Genomic DNA, 21,094 nt, shown 5'->3' with positions numbered 1-21,094 from the left:
TAATTGATCTGTCTTAACAATACTTTTAGTAATAATCATATATTTTTTAATTATCCTTTTCAGGACAAATCTATGGAATCTATTTAGCAGCGGAGGCCAGTTTTGCAACCTGAAAGTCATTTTTCAATTAAATCGCGGGAGTTGTAAGACTATAAAAATAATTAAGTAACCATAAGAAAAAAAACACCTAATGCTGTCCAGGGAAATTTAATCTCATTGGGTTGGAACTAAAGTAAGATTCCAGCCAAGGTGTTTACCACCAAGATGAAGGGTTGAGATATTGATGAATTTAGTGTTGCCCAAGGCAGAGGCCAGGATGCTTGAGAGGTGGGTGAGGCCACAGGAAGAGAGGGGGTGGGAGTCAGGGACCCACTTGACAGGTAGTGCTAACCCAAGGTCAGTGAGGGGGTCCGGATAGGAAGAAGCTCCACCCACCCAGTTCGCCATCACACACGTGGCACCAATGTTGAATGGGTGGGCTACTTGCCCTTTAAGAACTTTTCCACAGCAAACAAAGATTGCACAGTCGTGTGCACCTGTCAATCACTGTGATACCCCTCTGGACATGATGCAACTATCCTACTACTACTCTCTGCCTTTGGCTTTCTTTCTTTCTTTTTTTTAAAGATTTTATTTATTTACCTGACAGAAACAGCGAGAGAGGGAACACAAGCAGGGAGGGTGGGAAACGGAGAAGCAGGCCTCCCTCTGAGCAGGGAGCCCAGGGAGCCCGACGCGGGGCTCGACCGCAGGACCCTGGGACCATGACCTGAGCCAAAGGCAGATGCTCAATGACCGAGCCACCCAGGCGCTCCTCGGCCTTTGGCTTTCAAATGTGGACTACATATGGCCTACCTTGGCTGTTGGTAGGTAGGTCCCATGATCAGGTCAGCTTTCTTGTGTCAGCCCACCAACCTCCCAGCAGGCTAGAACCACGCCAAAATACCACATAGATCTCAGTATTCAGAACTGGAGCAATTTCAAACCTCTGTTAAGTGAGAGGCAGTGTCATGTTGGTTAAGAGGCTAACTCTGGAGACAGCCTGCCTGGACCCTCATAAATCCATGGAACCTCAGGCAAAATTTTCAACACGGGAATGATCATTATAAGCCCTACCTCATGGGTCTGTGTTGAGGATTACATGACTTAGTTCCTCCCATTACATGCTTAGAAGGCTGACTGGCAGGTGATAGAAATTTGTTAAGTGTTTTGCTAGTGTTAGGAAGAGTCTCCGTTATGCAAACCATAGTGTTAGATATAAGAGGTTCTTGATGTCCAGATAATGTTTGGAAGTGAAATGCAGCACATAATTAGACCCCTCAATGAGAGGTACAAATGAGATCTAAAAATGTGAGACTTAGAAAAAAAAGTAGAGGTTATAGAGTCCCAACTGCCTACCCTGGGCCAGCATCCTTCTTAAAATATCTGGCTTTTCTTTCATGTTCTATTGGAAAACTTTCAGGGACTTGGAACTGAGACCATTCTATTTTTGAACAACTGTAATTAGAACAACTGTATAAGAAGATGAAGATACTCCAATTGTCAGATTTTCTTTTGAAGGAATTTTTTTTTTTTTTAAATGGACAAGGGGGCTTGTCCTTTCAACTGCCATCTAAGGAAAGAGCATCTTGCTAGGTTGGGGAGTCCTTTGTTTTGATAAGCTTGGAGCCAAGTTTCTTTTTTTCTTTTTTCTTAAGATTGTATTTATTTATTTGAGAGTGAGAGAGCACAAGCAGGGGGAGCTGCAGAGGGAGAGGGAGAAGCAGGCTCCCCGCTAAGCAGGGAGCCCCACAAGGGGCTCCATCCCAGGATCCTGGATCATGACCTGAGCCAAAGGCAGATGCTTAACCGCCTTAGCCACTCAGGCGCCCTGGACCCGAGTTTTTATATAAATTATGAAGCTCAGGATGAACTAAATCTGCTTGTGTGGTAGTTGAGAAAATAAGCAAGAGTAGAGGTAGTTCAGTAGCTGAATTGGGACTTTGAAAGCCAGCTATATCTGATAGAGACTTAAGAAAAAAAGATTAATGACTATTGTTTACCAGAAATGGCATACACTTTTACAAAGAAGTACAGAGAAGAAATTAAAATCACTTAAAATCCTGCCATTGTAGTCGTTTGATGAATATCATTCCAATGTGAATGTTAAGTTATTTGATAGAGGTATTTAATATAAACTCTACATAAAAAAAAAAGGCAATCTGCCTCTCACTCTTCCATTGGTCCTAGCACTGCCCTTCCTACCTCTCTTCTTTTTTTTTTTTTAATTTTTTTTAAAGATTTTATTTATTTATTTGAGAGAGAGAGAATGAGAGAGAGCACGAGAGGGAAGAGGGTCAGAGGGAGAAGCAGACTCCCCGCTGAGCAGGGAGCCCGATGCGGGACTCGATCCCGGGACTCCAGGATCATGACCTGAGCCGAAGGCAGTCGCTTAACCAACTGAGCCACCCAGGCGCCCCCTACCTCTCTTCTAACAACAGTGTGCACCCCCGCCTGCCCCCGCATACCGGAGTCTCAGCAACATAACTAGCTTTTTTTTTTTAATTTTAAATTTTATTTATTTGACAAAGAGAGACACAGCGAGAGAGGGAACACAAGCAGGGGGAGTGGGAGAGGGAGAAGCAGGCTTCCCGCGGAGCAGGGAGCCCGATGCGGGGCTGGATCCCAGGACCCTGGGATCTGAGCCGAACGCAGATGCTCAGTGACTGAGCCACCCAGGCGCCCTGAGATTTTATTTATCCATTTGAGAGCGAGAGAGAGCACAAGGAGGGGGAGGGCAGAGGGAGAGGGAGCAGCAGACTCCCCACCAGGCAGGGAGCCCGATATGGGGCTTGATCCCAAGACCCCAAGTTCATGACCTGAGCCAAAGGCAGATGCCTAACCAACTGAGCCACCCCCGTGCCCCAAGACCTTCAGTTTTGACGAGGCATCAGTGACAGTCAAATCCTCCCTTTGCAATTTCACAAATCTAATGATTGGAAGGATTTTCCCTATACTAGTTTCTGGCTCTGTATATTTCAAACCTTGTTTCTCCTGTACTAACTACATGCTTCCGGGGCTCAGAATTTAGGGTATGTTCACACAGTCTCTAACCCTGTGCCCGTCATAATGCTGGATGAGTCTGCTTAGTTGATAGGAGAGTATTCCCATCTCTGAGCCACCCAGGTGCCCCTACTTTAGTAAGTTAAAAAAAAATAGAATTGTGGGGCGCCTGGGTGGCTCAGCCGTTAAGCGTCTGCCTTTGGCTCAGGTCACAATCCCAGAGTCCTGGGATCGAGCCCCACATCGGGCTCCCTGCTCCGCGGGAAGCCTGCTTCTCCCTTTCCCACTCCCCCTGCTTGTGTTCACTCTCTCACTGTGTTTCTGTCACATAAATAAAAAATCTTAAAAAAAAAAAATAGAATTGTAAGTTAGAAATTTCCAAATCACTCCATTTTTCCACTTTGTATTAACAAAGTGGCAGTACTTGGGGCGCCTGGGTGGCTCAGTTGGTTAAGCGACTGCCTTCGGCTCAGGTCATGATCCTGGAGTCTCAGGATCGAGTCCCGCATCGGGCTCCCTGCTCAGCAGTAAGTCTGCTTCTCCCTCAGACCCTCACCCCTCTCATGTGCTCTCTCTCTTTCTCATTCTCTCTCTCAAATAAATACTAAATAAAATCTTTAAAAAAAAAAAAGTGGCAGTACGATGTAGGGGTAAAGTGTGCTTGCCCTGGGGCTCCTTGGGTTCAGATCCTGGCTTTATTAGTCTGCTCAGGCTACTGCAACAAAACACTATAGACCTGGTGGCTTAAACAACAGAGGTTTATTTCTCAGTTCTGGAGGCTGGGAAGTCTGAGATCAGGGCTCAGGCAATGTAGGGTTCATTCGGAGGCTTGCACTCATCACCATTTTGCTGCCTGAGCTCACATGACCTCTTCTTTGTGTACCTGTTGTGCAGTAAGGGAGGGCCCTTTTATAAGGGCACTAATCCCATCATGAGGGCCCTACCCTCATGACCTCATTTAAATCTAATTACCTCCCAGAGGTCTGGTCTCTAAATACCAACACACTGGGGGCTTCCACATATGAATTTGGAGGGACACAATTCAGTTCTACATTTCCTAAGTCCTACATTTCCTAAACCATATGACCTGTACAAATTATTAAACATCTCTGTGGGGACTCCTGGGGGGTTCAGTCGGTTAAGCATCTGCCTTCAGCTCAGGTCACGTCCTGATAAGCACCACATCCATCGGGCTCTCTGATCAGCAGGGAGCCCGCTTCTCCCTGCCTCTCTGCCTGCTGCTCACCTATTTGTGCTTTCTCTCCCTGTGAAATAAATAAAATCTTTTTTATTTATTTATTAGAGAGAGAGTGAGAGCAAGAGTGATCACAGATGGAGAGGGAGAAGCAGACTCGCCACTGAGCGGGGAGCCCAATGTGGGGCTAGATCCCAGAACCCGGAGATCATGACCCGAGCCGAAGGCAGATGCTTAACCGACTGAGCCACCCAGGCGCCCCAATACATAAGATCTTAAAAAAAACCCACAACAACAACCAACAACTTCTCTATGCCTCATTTTTATTATCTGTAAAGTGGAGAAGACAATACTACTTAAATCAAGGTGTAAATGAATTAAAACATGAATTGTTGGAATGATGCAGGGTATGTAGCAAGCTCTTGATAAGTAAGCTGTCATTTTATTCATATGTATATAAGGGGGAAAAAAGTAAAAAAAGGGGCACCTGGCTGGCTCAGTCCGTGGAGGATGTGACTCTTGATCTTGGGGTTCTAAGTTCAAGCCCCACGTTGGGTGTAGAGCTTACTTAATTTTAAAAAATGTGTATAAAATTAGAGCTTATTTTCTGACTAAAGAATTGGAGAAAGGGAGGTATGCTTTCCTACTATCATATATATTTTTTGTTTTGCTTTTTTTAAGATTTTATTTTGAAGTAACCCTACACCCAACATGGGCTTTAACTTAAGAACCTGAGATCAAAAGTTGCACACTCCACAAACTGAGCCAGCCAGGGGCCACAAAATAGACTATTACAAAAGTTTTTTTTTTTAAGATTTTTTTTTTAAATTTATTCATCCGAGACACAGAGATAGAGAGAGAACATGAGCAGGGGGGGAGGCAGAGGGAGGGGGAGAAGCAGGCCCCCCCTTGAGCAGGAGCCCGATGTGGGGCTCGATCCCAGGACTCTGGGATCATGACCTGAGCCGAAGGCAGACGCTTAACCATCTGAGCCACCCAGGCGTCCCTGACTATTAGAAAAGTTTTTTTAACAAAAGTGCCCAATATGAAAATGCACATGACCTGATTTTTATATTGTCATGAAACATGATGAGGGAGCTGAAGACAAAGTGCAAGCTGACACTCTGCAACCTCCCCCACCCCCTACTCCTGGGTGGGATATGTGTGAGTTTCTTCCAGGAGTCTCCCAACTGTCTTAATGTTAATACCTTGCTAGAGGGGAAAACAACCTAACTTGACAATGGCAAGGCCTCCAACCTCTAGCAGGTCCTCTTTAGCATTAGCTTATAGTTCCTCTTTAGCAGTATCCTGAGGGTCTTCTTTTTTTTTTATTTTAAAGATTTTATTTATTTATTTGAGAGAGAGAATGAGAGAGAGAGAGAGAGAGCATGAGAGGGGGTTGGGTCAGAGGGAGAAGCAGACTCCCCGCTGAGCGGGGAGCCCATGCGGGACTCCATCCCGGGACTCCAGGATCATGACCCGAGCCAGTCGCTTAACCAACTGAGCCACCCAGGTGCCCTGAGGGTCTTCTTTAACATATGAAAATCCTTTTGAAATCCCCTTTTTCTTACTTCCAACTCCTGAGTATACAAATAGCCACTCCTCAAAACCCCAGTGCAGCAGCTCTTTTTGCCAGTTGCTGTTCCTGTCCCCATGCTTTGCTTTAGTAAAACCACCATTTTGCACTAAAGACATTTGAAGAATTCTTTCTTGGTCAACGTCCGGACCTCACCCCACCGAACCTCACCCATATTCCAAAACCACATCAGTGACTACTCAGGGAGCTCAAAGATCCCAAAATTTACATAAATTTTTAAAGTTTATTTATCTCGGTAGTCTCTACACCCAACGTGGGGCTGGAACTCAACCTTGAGATCAAGGGTCACATGCTCCTCCAACTGAGCCAGCCAGGCGCCCCCCAAAACATTTTTTGAATAAGGTATTTTTCTTTTTTAAAAAAGCTTTTAAAAAATTTAATCTCTACACTCAACATGGGGCTCAAACTCATGACCCTGAGACCAATAGTTGCATTCACTTCCGACTGAGTCAGCCAGGTATTTTTGAGTAAGGTATTTTTAAAGAAGTACTACATTCACATGGTGCCTAATTAAAAAACCACCCAACTGATGAGGGATCAGAAGGCAAGCTGAGGACAAAGCACAAGCTGACACCCTGCAAACCCCCCCCCACCACCACCACTGTGGAATACTTGTGACATTCCTTGGGCCCTCCTGGATGCCCTAAAACTAGGGGAAAGGAAAAACAAATGGTTAACTGATAAAGATCACAGTCCTGCAGGACATGAGTCTCCCTCAGTTTATAAATGTCTTAGTGATTTACAAGGAAAAAGCATTCTTATTGATAGCCTAACTTCCAGAGATCCATAGACTTAATTTCCTGGAGCCCTAACATCATCCTCCCCTCCATAGTGATGTGGAAAACAAAGGTAAAAGGAAATGCAGGTAAAATTAAACTTCCTTATCAACTGTAGCCATTGACAAGGACTTGTTGATAGGAAGATAATATTCCTCCAGTAAACTCCCAACTGTCTTTTTTTTTTTTTTAAGATTTATTTATTTGACAGAGCGCACAAGCAGGGGGAGCGGCAGGCAGAGGGAAAGAGAGCCTCCACTGAGCAGAGAGCAGAGAGTGTGGCTCAATTCTAGGACCCTGGGATCAGGATGTGAGCCAAAGGCAGACACTTAACCGACTGAGTCACCCAGGTACCCCAAACTCCCAACTGTCTTAATGTTAATACTTTACTATAGGGAAAACCAACCTCAGCTTGACAATGGCAAGGCCTCCAGTATCCTTAAAGTCTTCTTTAGCATTATCAAAGTCCTTCTAGACATCTCCCTTTTTCCTTACTTCCCCCAACTCCCAAATATATAATCAGCCATTCCTCACAACCCCAGTGCAGCAGTTCTTTCTGCCCATAGGCCCTGTCCCCGTGCTTTATTAAAATCACCTTTTCTGGGGCACCTGGGTGGCTCAGACGGTTAAGCATCTGCGTTCGGCTCAGGTCATGATCCCGGAGTCCTGGGATTGAGTCCCGCATCGGGCTCCTTGCTCAGCAGGAAGCCTGCTTCTCCCTCTGCCTAACACTTCCCCGTTTGTGGTCTCTCTCTCTCACAAATAAATAAATAAAACCTTAAAAAAAAAATCACCTTTTTTTGCACCAAAGACATCGCAAGAATTCTTTCTTGGCCATGGGTTCCGGACCTCACCAACATTCCAAAACTCATCAAAAACATATACAGTAAAAGGTTTCTCTCCCACCCCATCTCCCAGGCAGCCAGTCTCCTACCCAAAGACAACAAATATTACGGGTGTTTTGTGTATGCTTTCAGAGATAGTCTCTGTATTTACAAATATGGGTGTATATTTCCCCAGTTCCCACTTTTAAAAACCCACACACAAAGCATGGACATAGTGTTTTAAACCTAACTTTTCTTTGTTCTCCTAATGTATCTTTGTGTTTCCAGTGACCCATAGTAATGTTATTGTAATGACAAGTATGTATTCGGAGACTAATGCAGTGCGCAGTGCTGTGCACCTAGAAGGAATCCAAGGCACAGTCAAATAGAACTAAACTTTCTGAGCTGTAAGGGTAGAGATCAACCAGTCCGCTTTATTTTACAGGCAGGATAATTTGTAGAAAGTCAAACTAACTTGCCTAAGGTCTTAAGAGTTAATATATACAATAAAGTAATGAATGAGAGTCAATTTAAAGGATCATCCACACCATTTCAATGCATGTGTATAGATAGCTAAAATATTAAGCCCTAACAAATGTAGCAATAAATAGAATCCCCTGTGGTGTTAACTAATATCTGTACAATTTCAGTTTAAAAAGTAATCTCACTGGGGCGCCTGGGTGGCTCAGTCGTTAAGCGTCTGCCTTTGGCTGGGGTCACGATCCCAGGGTCCTGGGATCCAGCCCCGCATCGCGCTCCCTGCTCAGCGGGAAGCCGGCTTCTCCCTCTGCCACCCCCCCCCGCTTGTGTTCCCTCTCTCGCTGTCAAAAAATAAATAAAAACCTTTAAAAAAATAAAAATAAAAGTAATCTCACACTCTGAGGAAATGGAAAATGCTGTCGGGCCAGGCAGCAGAAGTGCACCCAGGGAAACACCGCGCTCACAACACACATGCCGGGCCTCCCTGGGCTGTGGGTAAGAGACGACGGCAGGGACAGGGGTCAGACCCAGATCCTCAGCACAAGGATGGAGATGGTTCTGTCACTCAGCAACCCGGCCAGTGCGGGCACGACTCTAGGGGTCTGGACCGCCTGAGTGGGTCCACGCACTACTGTTTTTTGCGGCAGCCGACGGCACTCGCGTGCGCACACGCTTACTTGTGCAATGCACGCTCAGCTCTGGGAGCTGGCTCCGTGCCACCTGGCGGTCTCTGCCCTGGGACTGCTTAACGGCGAGGGTTAGGCGACGCTCCCCCGCCCTGCACGGTCAGCTCGCGCAAGGCCTCGGGTCTCCTAGGCCAGGCGGGGACGCGGCAAAAGCTCTCGCACCCACCCACGCTCCAGAAGGAGGGGGAAGGAAGACGGAGGCTAGCGCCGCGCACGCGCGCCAGGGCAAGGCCGTCAGCGCGCGCAGGCGCAGCCTCCCCTTCCTGATCGCCTCGCGCTCCCACCCCTCTCAGAGAAGTCTTCCTGTCCCGCCCCTCGAGAGGAACGGGGGATGCGACTGGCCACTCTGGTTGTCCATCAGGCCGGTCTCACTGCCATTGGCAGGCGGGGAAAAGGCCGGTCGGCCGCCGTCGCCCTGCTCCTGAGAGACTCCGCGCCACCGCGGAAGCCGCGATTGGCGGAGGCCGGGCCAGAGGCCGCTCGCTTCCGGTCTCCGCGAGCCCTCCCCGCCGCCGCCGCCGCCGCCGCCGCCCTCAGCCTCCCCGCCCCCCGCCCTCCCACCATGGCCGCCTGTGTGTGGTGTGGGGAGAAGCTGGTCCTCCGTGTCCTCCTGTAGCGCTCACTGCCTCACCCTCACCCCTAGGGGCCGGATCCAAAGGAACCTCGCTCCCCAGCCCTTCGGGCCCCACAGCCAGGAAGGTTTCCTACCCCCTACCTCAGGGGCAGGACTCCTCTTTCCCTCACCTCCTGAGGCAGAAACTTAGGATTTTCTCTGCCTCTCTTAGCGTCAGAAGCCAGAAAGGGCTCCCCTTGCACTTCAGGGCCTCCCCTGCCTTCCCCGCAGGTGCAGACCCTCACCCCAGCACACCCGGGAGCCGGCGGCCTTCCCTCAGCACTGCCCCTCCAGACCCGGGACCTAGAAGGCCGTCCGCCCTCGCGTCCTCCACAGGAGCGGCCTTTCGGAGAGGAGGGCGGGGCGGACAGCGCCGGGGCCCTTCCCGACCCCGCTCGTCCCCCCTGCCCCCAGGCTCTGGCAGCCCGGAGTTCGTCATTTCTAGGACTTCCTGCCCGTCCACCCCCTGGCCTCCCCCCGCCTCTTGGCCGCAGCCATGGAGTTACAGAAGGGAAAGGGGGCAGCAGCCGCAGCCGCTGCTTCGGGAGCCGCGGGAGGTGGCGGAGGAGCGGGAGCAGGAGCCCCAGGAGGGGGGAGGCTGCTACTTTCCACCAGTTTGGATGCCAAGGATGAGTTAGAGGAGGTAGGTGTGGGGGTGGGGAAGGGAGTTAAGCAACTGGGCTGAGGAGGGCTCTGCCGGAGCGGGCACGGGCTGGGGGGTCGGGGAGGAGGCCTTCAGGGGTTTTCTGAGGCAGCGCGAGCACCGCTCCAGACTTCCCGCTCCAGGAGGAAGGCGCGCGGGCCGACTTCCTGCACAGGTTGTCATGGCAACAGCAGCCGCGGGCCGGAGGATGGGGGGGGGCGCTGGTGAGGAAGGGAGGCACCGTCCAGGTCGGCCGAGTGGACTGTGGACGTTCTTTTCCCCGTGGGTTCTCCATACCTGTCCTGCTCCAGACGGGGTCCTGTGTTGAGCTGACAGTACCGTGCGTGCGTGCGTGCGTGCGTCTGGGGGGCTGACAGGAGTCCGCAGCCGGCTTCACGGGGACGCGGTTGGCCGCGGTGTGCGCTGGGCGCTTGACGACCCGGGGAACAGTGATGTTTGGCCAGGGTACGGTCAGCCGCAGCTTCTGTCCAGAAGCACACACACGAGGGTGCGGGCAAAGAGGGTCGAGAGAAGTCGCGCAGGGTGGTTGACCCCTGCCCCCCGCTTGCTCCCTGACAGCCCAGAGTGCCGCTACGCGGGTAGAGTCACAGGAATAGGAGACCCAGCGCCGAGAAGGGACTGCTAAGCTGTTCGTGAGACCCAATGCTTTCGACTCCGCGGTTACCCAGGGACAGGGAGAGCGCAGGAGCAGGGTCCGCCTCTTCCCCGATCGTTTCCCTGCTTTTTAAAACATTTTGTTTTACTTTTTTATTTTTTAAAGATTTTATTTATTTGAGAGAGAGACACAGCGAGAGCGGGAACACAAGCAGGGGGAGCGGGAGAGGGAGAAGCAGGCTTCCCACGGAGCAGGGAGCCCGATGCGGGGCTCGATCCCAGGACCCTGGGACCATGACCTGAGCCGAAGGCAGACGCTTAACGACTGAGCCACCCAGGCGCCCCTGTTTTATTTTATTTTTTTAAAGATTTTATTTATTTGAGGGAGAGAGCTTGAGACAGCATGAGTGGGGGGGCAGGGGGAGGGGAAGGGAAGCCGACTTCCCGCTGAGCAGGGAACCTGATGTGGGGCTCAATCCCGGGACCTTGGGATCATGACCTGAGCCGAAGGCAGACGCTTAACTGAACCACCCAGGCACTCCTAAAAATTTTATTTTAAAGAATTTATTTATTTGACAGAGCACAAGCAGGGGGAGCGGGAGGGAGAGGGAGAAGCAGGCTCCCCACGGAGCAGGGAGCCGGATGCTGGACTCGATGCCAGGACCCTGGGATCATGACCTGAGCCGAAGGTGGATGCTTAACGACTGAGCCCGCAGGCTTCCCCATTTCCCTGCTTCTAACTTTGTCACTGCCCTTTATCAGATAGTAGAGGGTGGGCACGCAGATAGGTGGAATTCATAGTTCAGATTTGAAAAAAAGTGTTGGTTCAGATACAAAATGATGGAACGTATATGCAGAAATGAACTTTGCAAATCAAGGTGGCTGCATATAACTTTGCAGATCAACCATTGGCAACTGTCTGCTCACAGGCTGGTTTTCCATCCTGCTTCTCCTCCTGATTCTGTGTGCATTTAGAGAAATCAAAGTTTTTCTGCTATTGTTTTTATCAGCTAAGGTAGATACAATTAGGAAAATAAACAATGCTGCTAAAAATAATGTATTCCCAAAATGAATAAAAATGACTGTAGGAACGTCTAGCACTTTGAATTATCCACTTTTTAAGAAATGGCCACTGTCATTGTCAAAGTATTTGTTGAGCCCAGTGTTCTGCAACAGCAGCTCTAGAATTGTAGAAAGAAAATAGTTGACTGCCTTTGATCCCTCCAGCAGTTTGGGTGGAGGGGAAAAGCCCCCAAGCGTTGGACGAAGATCTGTTTACTCCCCACCCTGATGGCTAGAGGGTTCATCCTGTCTCTGCTAATTTGTACCACAGAGTAGTACAGCGTCCTGTTCTGAACAGTGACGTTTGCTAGGGGCTCAGTGATAGGCCGGGAGGGGACCATAAAAGAGAGGAAGCATTTATTTTTTTGCTTTTTTGGACTGAGAGTGAACTTTCAACTGTTTCCAGAGAGAAGGGGGAGGGAGGGTCTCTCTCTCCCCCTCTCCCCCTACTTTTCCTCCTGTCCTTCCTGGTGTAGATGTTTCCCAGCATTTCTTGGCTCTCCCTTTTCCTTCTTTGGCCTTTACCCTTTGCATTTGAATTTTCCATGTTTTTAACCCATGTGTGTGGTTCCCACTGGACCAGAGTGTCCCTAAGGGCAAGACTTACTGGCTTCTTCCTCTGGGTCTCCCCGCAGAGCTCTGGATACAGAAGTTATCAAAACCTGCTGTTGACTGGTCTCTCTGTTCTGGTGTGGTATTTTCCACCACAGAGGTAGCTTCCTAACGGTATATGCCTCCTGTGTGCAGAGTCTCATAGGAAAATAGGATAAGGGAGACCCAAGTCTGCTTTGCAGAGCTTATCATCTGAAGACTGAGTTAGCATACCCATAAGGAAGGTGAAAAAAAAAGCACCCCAAAAACCTGGTAGTGAAGAGGCTGGAGTCATTATAGCTGAGTGTGATGAGGAAAGGCCCCTTAGAGTCCTGGTGTATGAAACACTGCTGAAGAGCATCCCAGCCAGGAGCTGTGACTCTTACCCAAGGGAGCATTTGTTGAATCCTTTCTTTTCTTTGGCTTTGTTTCTCTCTTTGAAGGGGAAATTCTTGGCCATCCCATTCCAATTTGGGGAATGAGATAAAAACAGTGCCAGAGGGGCACCTGGGTGGCTCAGTCGTTAAGCCTCTGCCTTTGGCTCAGGTCATGATCCCGCGATCCCCACATGGGCTCCCTGCTCTGCGGGAAGTCTGCTCCCTTTCCCACTCCCTCTGTGTTCCCTCTCTCGCTGTGTCTCTCTGTCAGATAAATAAATAAAATCTTTAAAAAAAAAAAAAGTAGTGCCAGAGATTGGAGGCGTTTAGAACATGCAACTCCTAGTCTCCCGGTCCACAGCTCCCGCTCATTCCTCTCTGGGAAGGACCTGGTCTACTTTGAAGTCAGGCTGAAAGTAGGAGCTGTGGCTCAAACAAGTCAGACCTTCCTCTTAAGCTATGGACAGGTCTTTAGGGTTGCATTGGGTAGAGGTACATCCCTTATAGGTGTTCTCCAAGGGGTAATTCATACCTCGTCTCTGAAGAATCTCCAGGGAACAGGCTTTGAGTCATTTCTAATTTTACCCCCGAAATCCTCATTGCTCTTACAAGTGACTCTTAGCTGTAGAGTACTTGGAACCCAGCTTATTCAGCAACTCCTTACTGATGTGGGCTCTTGGGGATTTTGTATGTTGGAACATACCTTCTTTTACTGAAGACAGTGGAATTTGCTCTTTCAGGGCCACTGTCTTCCAATTAGAGAGCAGTATTTAATATGTATTTTTACCAGACTGTATGTTCACTTGTCTGAGGGAGCGGAAACTGGAAGGTTAGAGGGATGGCTCTGACTTCAGTGCCAAGCTTCAGGTACTGGCAACCTAGAAGGCCTTTCCCTACTCTGCCCCTGTTCTGTCTACTGCTGCTGTCATGGAGAACATGGTCAGGTAATCTTGATACTAGAAAAGTTATTTCAGAAGCTCCTAGAGATGGTAAATATTTATTCAGCTCTTTGAGGTGCTGTCATGGAGGGCTTACTCTGAACAGAGCCACTCTGCCAGTAATTGTTGGCAACTGCATGTATGATTCCATGTTTACTAAGGGCCTCTGGGGACTGGGGGGAAAGAGGGGTACTGCTACTTGTTTGTGGGGATTTTGACTTCCTACAGCCCTCTGACAGGATGTGGTCCTTCTGTTGCTCTGAAAGTTTTGTAATTCCTTCTCCCATCCCTGTTTGGAAAAGTGATTTCTGTAGTTTGGGAAGAGCAGCATCTTTTACATTTCGTTGCCTGGAAAGGACTGGCCCTCACATTTCTTTCCTCATCACTTTTATCCGTGCATCCAAATTCTGGACTCTCCTACTTCCTACATCCTTAGCTGGGCCTCGCTGTTCCAAGAGGCCACTGTTCTTGACTGGGCAGTGACCCACAGAACTGACTCAAACCTCTGAGTGGAGCATAGACTAAGGAGGGGCCTAGAGAAACCTGGTTGTGTCCAAGGTCTCTGTGTGTTACATCATAGCCAGAAACTTGGCCATTCCATAGGCTGATGCTCATTGCATAAAGATCTTGGTGCAGGGTCCAGCAGTCAGGCCTCCTCCCACCTCCCGTACTCTTCCTTTCCTCTTCTGTCCTAGAAGGCAAATGTTTACAGAGGGTAATTAGGTGAGGAAACTTTTCAACCTGGTCAGGGACTTAACCCGTGTCCTGTAGTAGGAGGGCTCAGTTTTCAGGAATCTTCAAGGACATGCCATTAGAAGTAGTAGCAGATGTTGGGGAGTGGTCTGTTCATAGATTTGCTTGTGCAGTTGCTGAGCTTTTTCACAAATGAAACAGATTATAATTTAACTGAGACTGTATGCTAGATGTTTTCACATATGTTATCTTGTGTAATCCTCAGAGCAACCTTGTGATATATATTTGTTTTAAATAGGGTTTTTAAAAAAATTAATTTTGTGAGAGAGGAGTGCAAGAGCACAGTAGTGCGAGCATGAGTGGGGGAGGGGCAGAGGGAGTGGAAGAGAGAGAATCTCAAGCAGACTCCCTGCTGAGTGCGGAGCCTGACATGGGGCTCAATCCCAGGACCCTGAGATCATGACCTGAGCTGAAATTGAGTCGGACACCCAACCGACTGAACAACCCAGGTGCCCCTATTTCTATTTTTCAGATAAGAAAAACCAGGGTTTAGAGAGGCTAAAGAACTCACCCAGGATTAGCTTAAGGCTAGCACGTAGTGGGGGGATCCTTCTATACCATGCTTGTCAGTGTGCTCATTAGCTAGCTGCTGTTTACCTCTTGCATCTCTGTTGATTCAGCAGAGACCTCTTCCTTTGAGTAGAAAGTAATATCTAGAATTTTAGGATGCTGTGCTGCTGCTTGTTCACCTGGCCTGGGTAAGCGGGACTTAGCTGCTGGAGGAACTGATTTCTCCAATCACTGATAGCTATCTTTTTTTTTTTTTTTAAGATTTTATTTATTTATTTGACAGAGAGAGACACAGCGAGAGAGGGAACACAAGCAGGGGGAGTGGGAGAGGGAGAAGCAGGCTTCCCGCTGAGCAGGGAGCCCGATGCGGGGCTCGATCCCAGGACCCTGGGATCATGACCTGAGCCAAAGGCAGATGCTTAACGACTGAGCCACCCAGGCGCCCCCACTGATAGCTATCTTGAGTTAGAGAGGGATACAATTTATTTGTTTGCCAGAGAGAGCCAAGCAGGGGGAGCGGCAGGCAGAGGGAGAAACAGGCTCCCTGCTGAGGAAGGAGCCCGAAAGGGGACTCGATCCCAGGACCCTGGGATCATGACCTGAGCTGAAGGCAGATGCTTAACTGACTGAGCCACCCAGGTGTCCCGAGAGGGATACGATTTTAAAAAGGGAAAATACAACCTGATGATTTTCCTTCCTTCTGCTCATGTGGGAGCTGGACTAGGTAGTGCTGGATCTCACAGCTCAGCTTTCATGTGATCTCACAGCTCCTTTTCACAAGTACACAGGTGCTGTTAAGGCTCAGTGTGCTATGTGACCTAATTTGGAGGCTAGTCAGACCTGATGGGCAGTCAAGTTGTAATACCTTCAAATCTGAATGGCTTTGGGCCTAATGTAGGTCAGAGTTTTGTGACTGTGGGAGCTCCTTGCCTTAACACAGTTCTCTGTGCCACCGTACACTCTTGGTCAGGGATGGATATAGGCAACCTTAGGATGATGGTGAAGGGAGACACAGGATTATCTTTCATTCCTACACCTCTTTTTTTTTTTTTTTTTTTAAAGATTTTATTTATTTGACAGAGGGACACAGCGAGAGAGGGAACACAAGCAGGGAGAGTGGGAGAGGGAGAAGCAGGCTTCCCGCGGAGCGGGGAGCCCGATGCGGAACTCGATCCCAGGACCCTGGGACCATGACCTGAGCCGAAGGCAGACGCTTAACGACTGAGCTACCCAGACGCCCCTTGGGTGGACTTTAATGCAGTTGTCCCCACCTTTGTCCAGAGGCTCAGGCAGTTTGGCCTTTTGTTCTCCTTTTCTTTCCTCATACTCATTTTTTCAAATTTGTTTTTAACTTTTTTGGGGGACATTTTTTTTAAGATTTTATTTATTTGACAGAGCAAGAGAGCACAATTAGGGGGAGCAGCAGAGGGAGAGGGAGAAACAGGCTCCCCGCTGAGCAGGGAGCCCAAGTGGGGCTCAATCCTACAACCTGAGATCATGAGCTGAAACCAAGAGTCGGATGCTCAACCAACTGTGCCACCCAGGCACCCCGTTATGTTTCTTTAATTTTTTAAAAAAAGATTTTATTCATTGAGAGCACAAGTGGGGTTAGGGGCAGAGGGAGAAGAAGAGGGAGAAGCAGACTCCCCAGTGAGCAGGGAGCCCGATGCGGGGCTCCATCCCAGGGCCCTGAGATCATGACCTGAGCTGAAGGCAGACACTTAACCCACTGAGCCACCCGGGTGCCTCAATGTTTCTTTAAATTTTTTTTTTTTTAAGATTTTATTTATTTGACAGAGAGAGACACAGTGGGAGACGGAACACAAGCAGGGGGAGTGGGAGAGGGAGAAGCAGGCCTCCCGCGGAGCGGGGAGCCAGACGCGGGGCTCGATTCCAGGACCCTGGGACCACGACCCGAGCCGGAGGCAGACACCTAACGACTGAGCCATCCAGGCGCCCCTGTTTCTTTAAAATTTTTAACAGCTTTTTATTTTAAAATGATTTCAAGCTTAGAGAAATATTATAATACATAGTACTCTCATATACTCTCCACCCAGATTCACCAGTTATTAGCGTTATTTCTCTGTACACATTTTGTTTTAACCTTTTGACAGTAAGTGGCAGCCATGAGGGTTTAAATACTTCAATGTGGGGGCACCTGGGTAGCTCAGATGGTTGGGTGTCTGCCTGCGGCTCAGGTCGTGATCCCAGGGTCCTGGGATCGAGCCCGGCATCGGGCTCCCTGCTCGGTGGGAAGCCTGCTTCTCCCGCTCCCACTCTCCCTGCTTGTGTTCCTGCTCTCGCTCTCTCTCTGTCAAATAAATAAATAAAATCTTCAATAAATAAATAAGTACTTCATTGTGTATTTCCTAAGAACAAAGATCTTCGGTTACATAACTACTGCTCTGTTGTCAGGATTGGAACATTTAACATCAGTATGCTTCTGTTACAGAACATACTCAGATTTTACCAGTTGTCCCAATAATGTCCATATAGCAGTCCAGGATCACAAGTTGAGTTTAGGTGCACTCTCTCTTTAAACCTGAAGCAGATTCTTAATCTTTCTTTGTCTTTTATGAACTTAAACACTTTGGACAGGTCAGTTATTTTGTAGAGTATCTCTCAAATTGGGTTGTCTGAAATTTCTTCCATGATTAGATTGAAATTACTCATTTTGGGGCCAGAAAACCATACAAGTACTGTTACAGCCTTTTCATTGCACCCTGTTGAGGCATGTAGTGTCAGGAGTCAGTTTGTCTCCTTTTGAGGTTATTAATTTTGATTACTTGATTAAGGTGGTATCCTCCAGAATTTCTTTTCCCTTTGTAATTAAGTATTTTGAACCCACATAAATATCCTCTTGTGCAGTTTCACCTCTGGTTTAGTGTCCACTGATGATGATTGCCGGAATCATTTTTGGTCCTGTTGTTCCTTATGCATTTATTGGTTGGCATTCCACTATAAGGGAGAGCTTTCCCTTCTTCATTATTTATAATATGTGTGTGTTTTAGCATGGATTCTTATTTTATTCAATGGGTTTAACATCTTTTTTAAATTTTTTTTTAAAGATTTTATTTATCTATTTGACAGAGACAGAGAGAGAGGTTCCCTCTCTTGTGTTCCACAAGCAGGGGGAGTGGGAGAGGGAGAAGCAGGCTTCCCGCTGAGCAGGGAGCCCGATGCGGGGCTCGATCCCAGGACCCTGGGATCATGACCTGAGTCGAAGGCAGAAGCCTAACGATTGAGCCACCCAGGTGCCCCTCTTTCTTTTTTTTTCCCCACTAAGCTCTACACCAAACATGGGGCTTGAATTTATGACCCCCGAGATCAAGAGTCGAATACTCTAATGACTGAGCATCCCCCCACCCCATGGGCTATAATTATAGTCTTAAGCCTCTTTTAATATATGGGTTCCCCCTCCCTGCTTTTTTCCCTTGCAATTTGTATGTTAAAGAATCAGGTTACGTGTCACGGTTTCCACCCTCTGGACTTAGCTGGTTATATCCTTGTATAACTTTACTTGTAAACTGGTAGTTAGATCTAGAGGTATGATGAGGTTTAAATTTCTTGAAAACCTTTTTGGGGTCAGAAATACTTTGAAGGTGGTGGTGTGACACACTCTGAACTTTTTCTCAACACTTTACAGAGGTTAGAAAGATGCATGAGCATTGTGACATCGATGACTACTGGTGTCTCAGAGAGGGAGGCCAATGATGCCCTCAATGCTCACGTGAGTATAATGATCTCCCTCATCCATTTCTGTTGCTTTGGAAGTGTTGAGATGTGATCCAAAAGATAGGACTTAAGTGGCTGGGAATTAGGGGACTGAAGTGAGTATCTTGGCTCCCTGAACCAGACTTCCCAGCTCCTCTCTCTGTCTCACTGTGGGAATCCAGCTCTTGGAGCTTAGGTGTCTTTAAGTCACAACTTTTAAAAATAACTCTTAGTTCTGTAGTGACTTTTTTCTTTGCAAATTATTCTCACATATTTGATCCTTTACATTTCATTTCCTTTTTTTTTTTTTTTGGAGGGAGGGAGGGAGGGAGGGAGGGGCAGAGGGCGAGGGAGAGAGAATCCTAAGCAGGCTCCATGCCCAGCACAGAGCCTGATGCCGGGACTCTGTCTCACAACCCTGAGATCAGGACCAAATCAAGAGTCAGAGCCAAAATCAAGAGTGGGATGCTCAACTGACTGAACCAGCCATATGCCCCATGATCCTTTATATTTCCTGATCTGTGAGATTGAAAGGATTTTCAGTAGTACATGTAAAGGTCTTTTTTTTTTTTTTTTTTTTTTTAAGATTTTATGTATTCATTTGTCAGAGAGCAAGCACAGGCAGGGAGAGTGGTAGGCAGAGGGAGAGGGAGAAGCAGGCTTCCTGCTGAGCAAGGAGCCCAGTGTGGGACTCCATCCCAGGACCCTGGGATCATGACCTGAGCCAAAGGCAGACACTTAACTGACTGAGCCACCCAGGCATCCCAGTACATGTAAAGGTCTTAGAGTAATTCCAGGCACATAGTGAATGTTTAGTATTTTCTTTTTATTAGTAGTATATTATTTTTATTGTGTCTTCACCTTACAAATACCACAGATTCAGTGATTTGCCCAAAGTCTTGACTTGAAATGTATGCTTATTATCCCATGAATGGCTCTGCAGCTTCCTCCCTCCTGAAGGCTATTAAGGTCTGGTAAAAGTGGTACAGTGAGGTTTTTTTTCTGCTTTATTATTTTTTTTTAAAGTTTTCTCTGAAGATTTATTTATTTATTTTGAGAGAGAAAGAAAGTGTGCACACACTTGAGTGGGGGGAAGGACAGAGAGAGGGAATCTTTCAAGCAAACTCCCCCCTAAGCATGGAACCTGATGCGGCTTGATTTCAGGACCCATGAGATCGTGACCTGAGCCAAAACCAAGAGTGGGATGCTCAACTGGCTGAGCCACCCAGGCGCCCTTAAAGATTTTATTTTATTCATTTTATTTATTTTTAAGGATTTTTATTTATTTGTTTGTTAGAGAAAGAGAGAGTGCACACAAGCAAGGGGAGGGGCAGAGGGAAAAGCAGGCTCCCTGCTGGGCAAGGAGCCCGATGCAGGACTCGATCCCAGGACCCTGAGATCATGACCTGAGCCGAAGGCATAACGTTTAACCGACTGAGCCACCCAGGCATCCCAAAGATTAGATTTTACTTTATTTTAAAACATTTTATTTATTTATTTGTCAGAGAGAGAGAGTACAAGCAGGGGAATGGCAGTCAGAGGGAGAGGCAGGCTCCCCGCTGAGGAGGGAGCCTGATGCAGGACTCCATTGCAGGACCCTGGATTGTGACCTGAACCGAAAGCAGACACTTAACTGACTGAGCCATCCAGGCGTCCCCCAAAGATTTTATTTTTAAGTAATATCTACACCTGATGTGGAGCTCAAACCCACAACCCCAAGATCAAGAGTTGCACACTCCACTGACTTAGCCAGCAGTTGCCCCTTTTTTTCCATTTTAAACACTCTTTAGGTGCGCCTGGGTGGCTCAGTCAGTTGGGCGGCTGCCCTCGGCTCAGGTCATGATCCCAGGGACCTGGAATCAAGTCTCGCGTCGGGCTCCTGGCTCCTCGGGGAACCTGTGTCCCCCTCTCCCTCTGCCTGCTTGCCACTCCCTCTGCTTGTGCTCTCTCTCTGTCAAATAAATAAATAAAATCTTTAAAAAAAAATAAACACTCTTTACATTTTCTGCTTTCAGCCTGCATCAAGCCTTGGAGAAAACAGTAGGGTCTGTTCTTTCCCCACTTCTCTCCTGAAACAGATGCTTCATCACTTAGGAAAAGGAGATCATCAGATAGAAGAGTTAATGATTCTCCTTTGCAGGTTATTCAGGAGTCCCAAGTTTTCTGGGAGAAACTGCTCAAGAACTTTCCTCCTATGAGTGACAACTAGTTTTCTTCCTTCCTCATTTCCCAGGTATGCAAAGGCCCCCCCCAGCATGAGGAAATCTGCCTGGGCCTCTTCACCCTTGTCCTTACTGAACCTGCCCAAGCCCAGAAGGTAAGACTCCCTGCTCTGGACCCACAACTCCCCTCAGATAGTCTGAGGATATGGTGGAACTTAAGGGTTAGCTGGCATAGTGCCAAACCCGTTGACCAGAACTGGATCACCTTGTTGTCCAGATACGCTTACAACTCCCTTTTTATTCTCAATGAATTGGTCATTCTCTGACTTAGATCCTTTCTCTATCTAGATTCTGAAGCTAAAGGGCAAGAAAAGCATTTGTGAGAATGGAAAAGCATTTGAAGAGTTGTACATTGTAGATTGATGGGTCAAGGTTATGAGAGTCAGGATTTAATCCAGAGAAGAGAACAAGTTACAACCAAGTCCATTGAGAGTTCTTACCCAGAAGAGCATGACC

The 21,094-nt window shown here is 47.8% G+C and overlaps 1 protein-coding gene across 1 annotated transcript in view; it reads left to right on the top strand.

Moving 5' to 3' along the window:
• The first annotated feature begins 9,131 nt into the window (after positions 1–9,131).
• Positions 9,132–21,094, top strand: part of INTS3 (integrator complex subunit 3) — a 40,625-nt gene continuing 28,662 nt past the window's right edge. Inside the window, exons 1-3 of the mRNA XM_025858763.2 lie at positions 9,132–9,856; positions 18,349–18,432; positions 20,650–20,733. Of these exons, the coding sequence (XP_025714548.1) occupies positions 9,710–9,856; positions 18,349–18,432; positions 20,650–20,733 (315 nt within the window). The 5' untranslated portion in view covers positions 9,132–9,709. The remainder of the gene's footprint in view (positions 9,857–18,348; positions 18,433–20,649; positions 20,734–21,094) is intronic.

The sequence above is a fragment of the Callorhinus ursinus genome, unplaced genomic scaffold, assembly GCF_003265705.2.
Source record: "Callorhinus ursinus isolate GAN/ISIS: 27379988/994484 unplaced genomic scaffold, GSC_fseal_2.0 scaffold92, whole genome shotgun sequence".
NCBI classification, from domain to species: Eukaryota; Metazoa; Chordata; class Mammalia; order Carnivora; family Otariidae; genus Callorhinus; species Callorhinus ursinus.
Note: the sequence above shows the minus strand (reverse complement) of the source record. Positions and strands in the feature narration are given on the sequence as shown.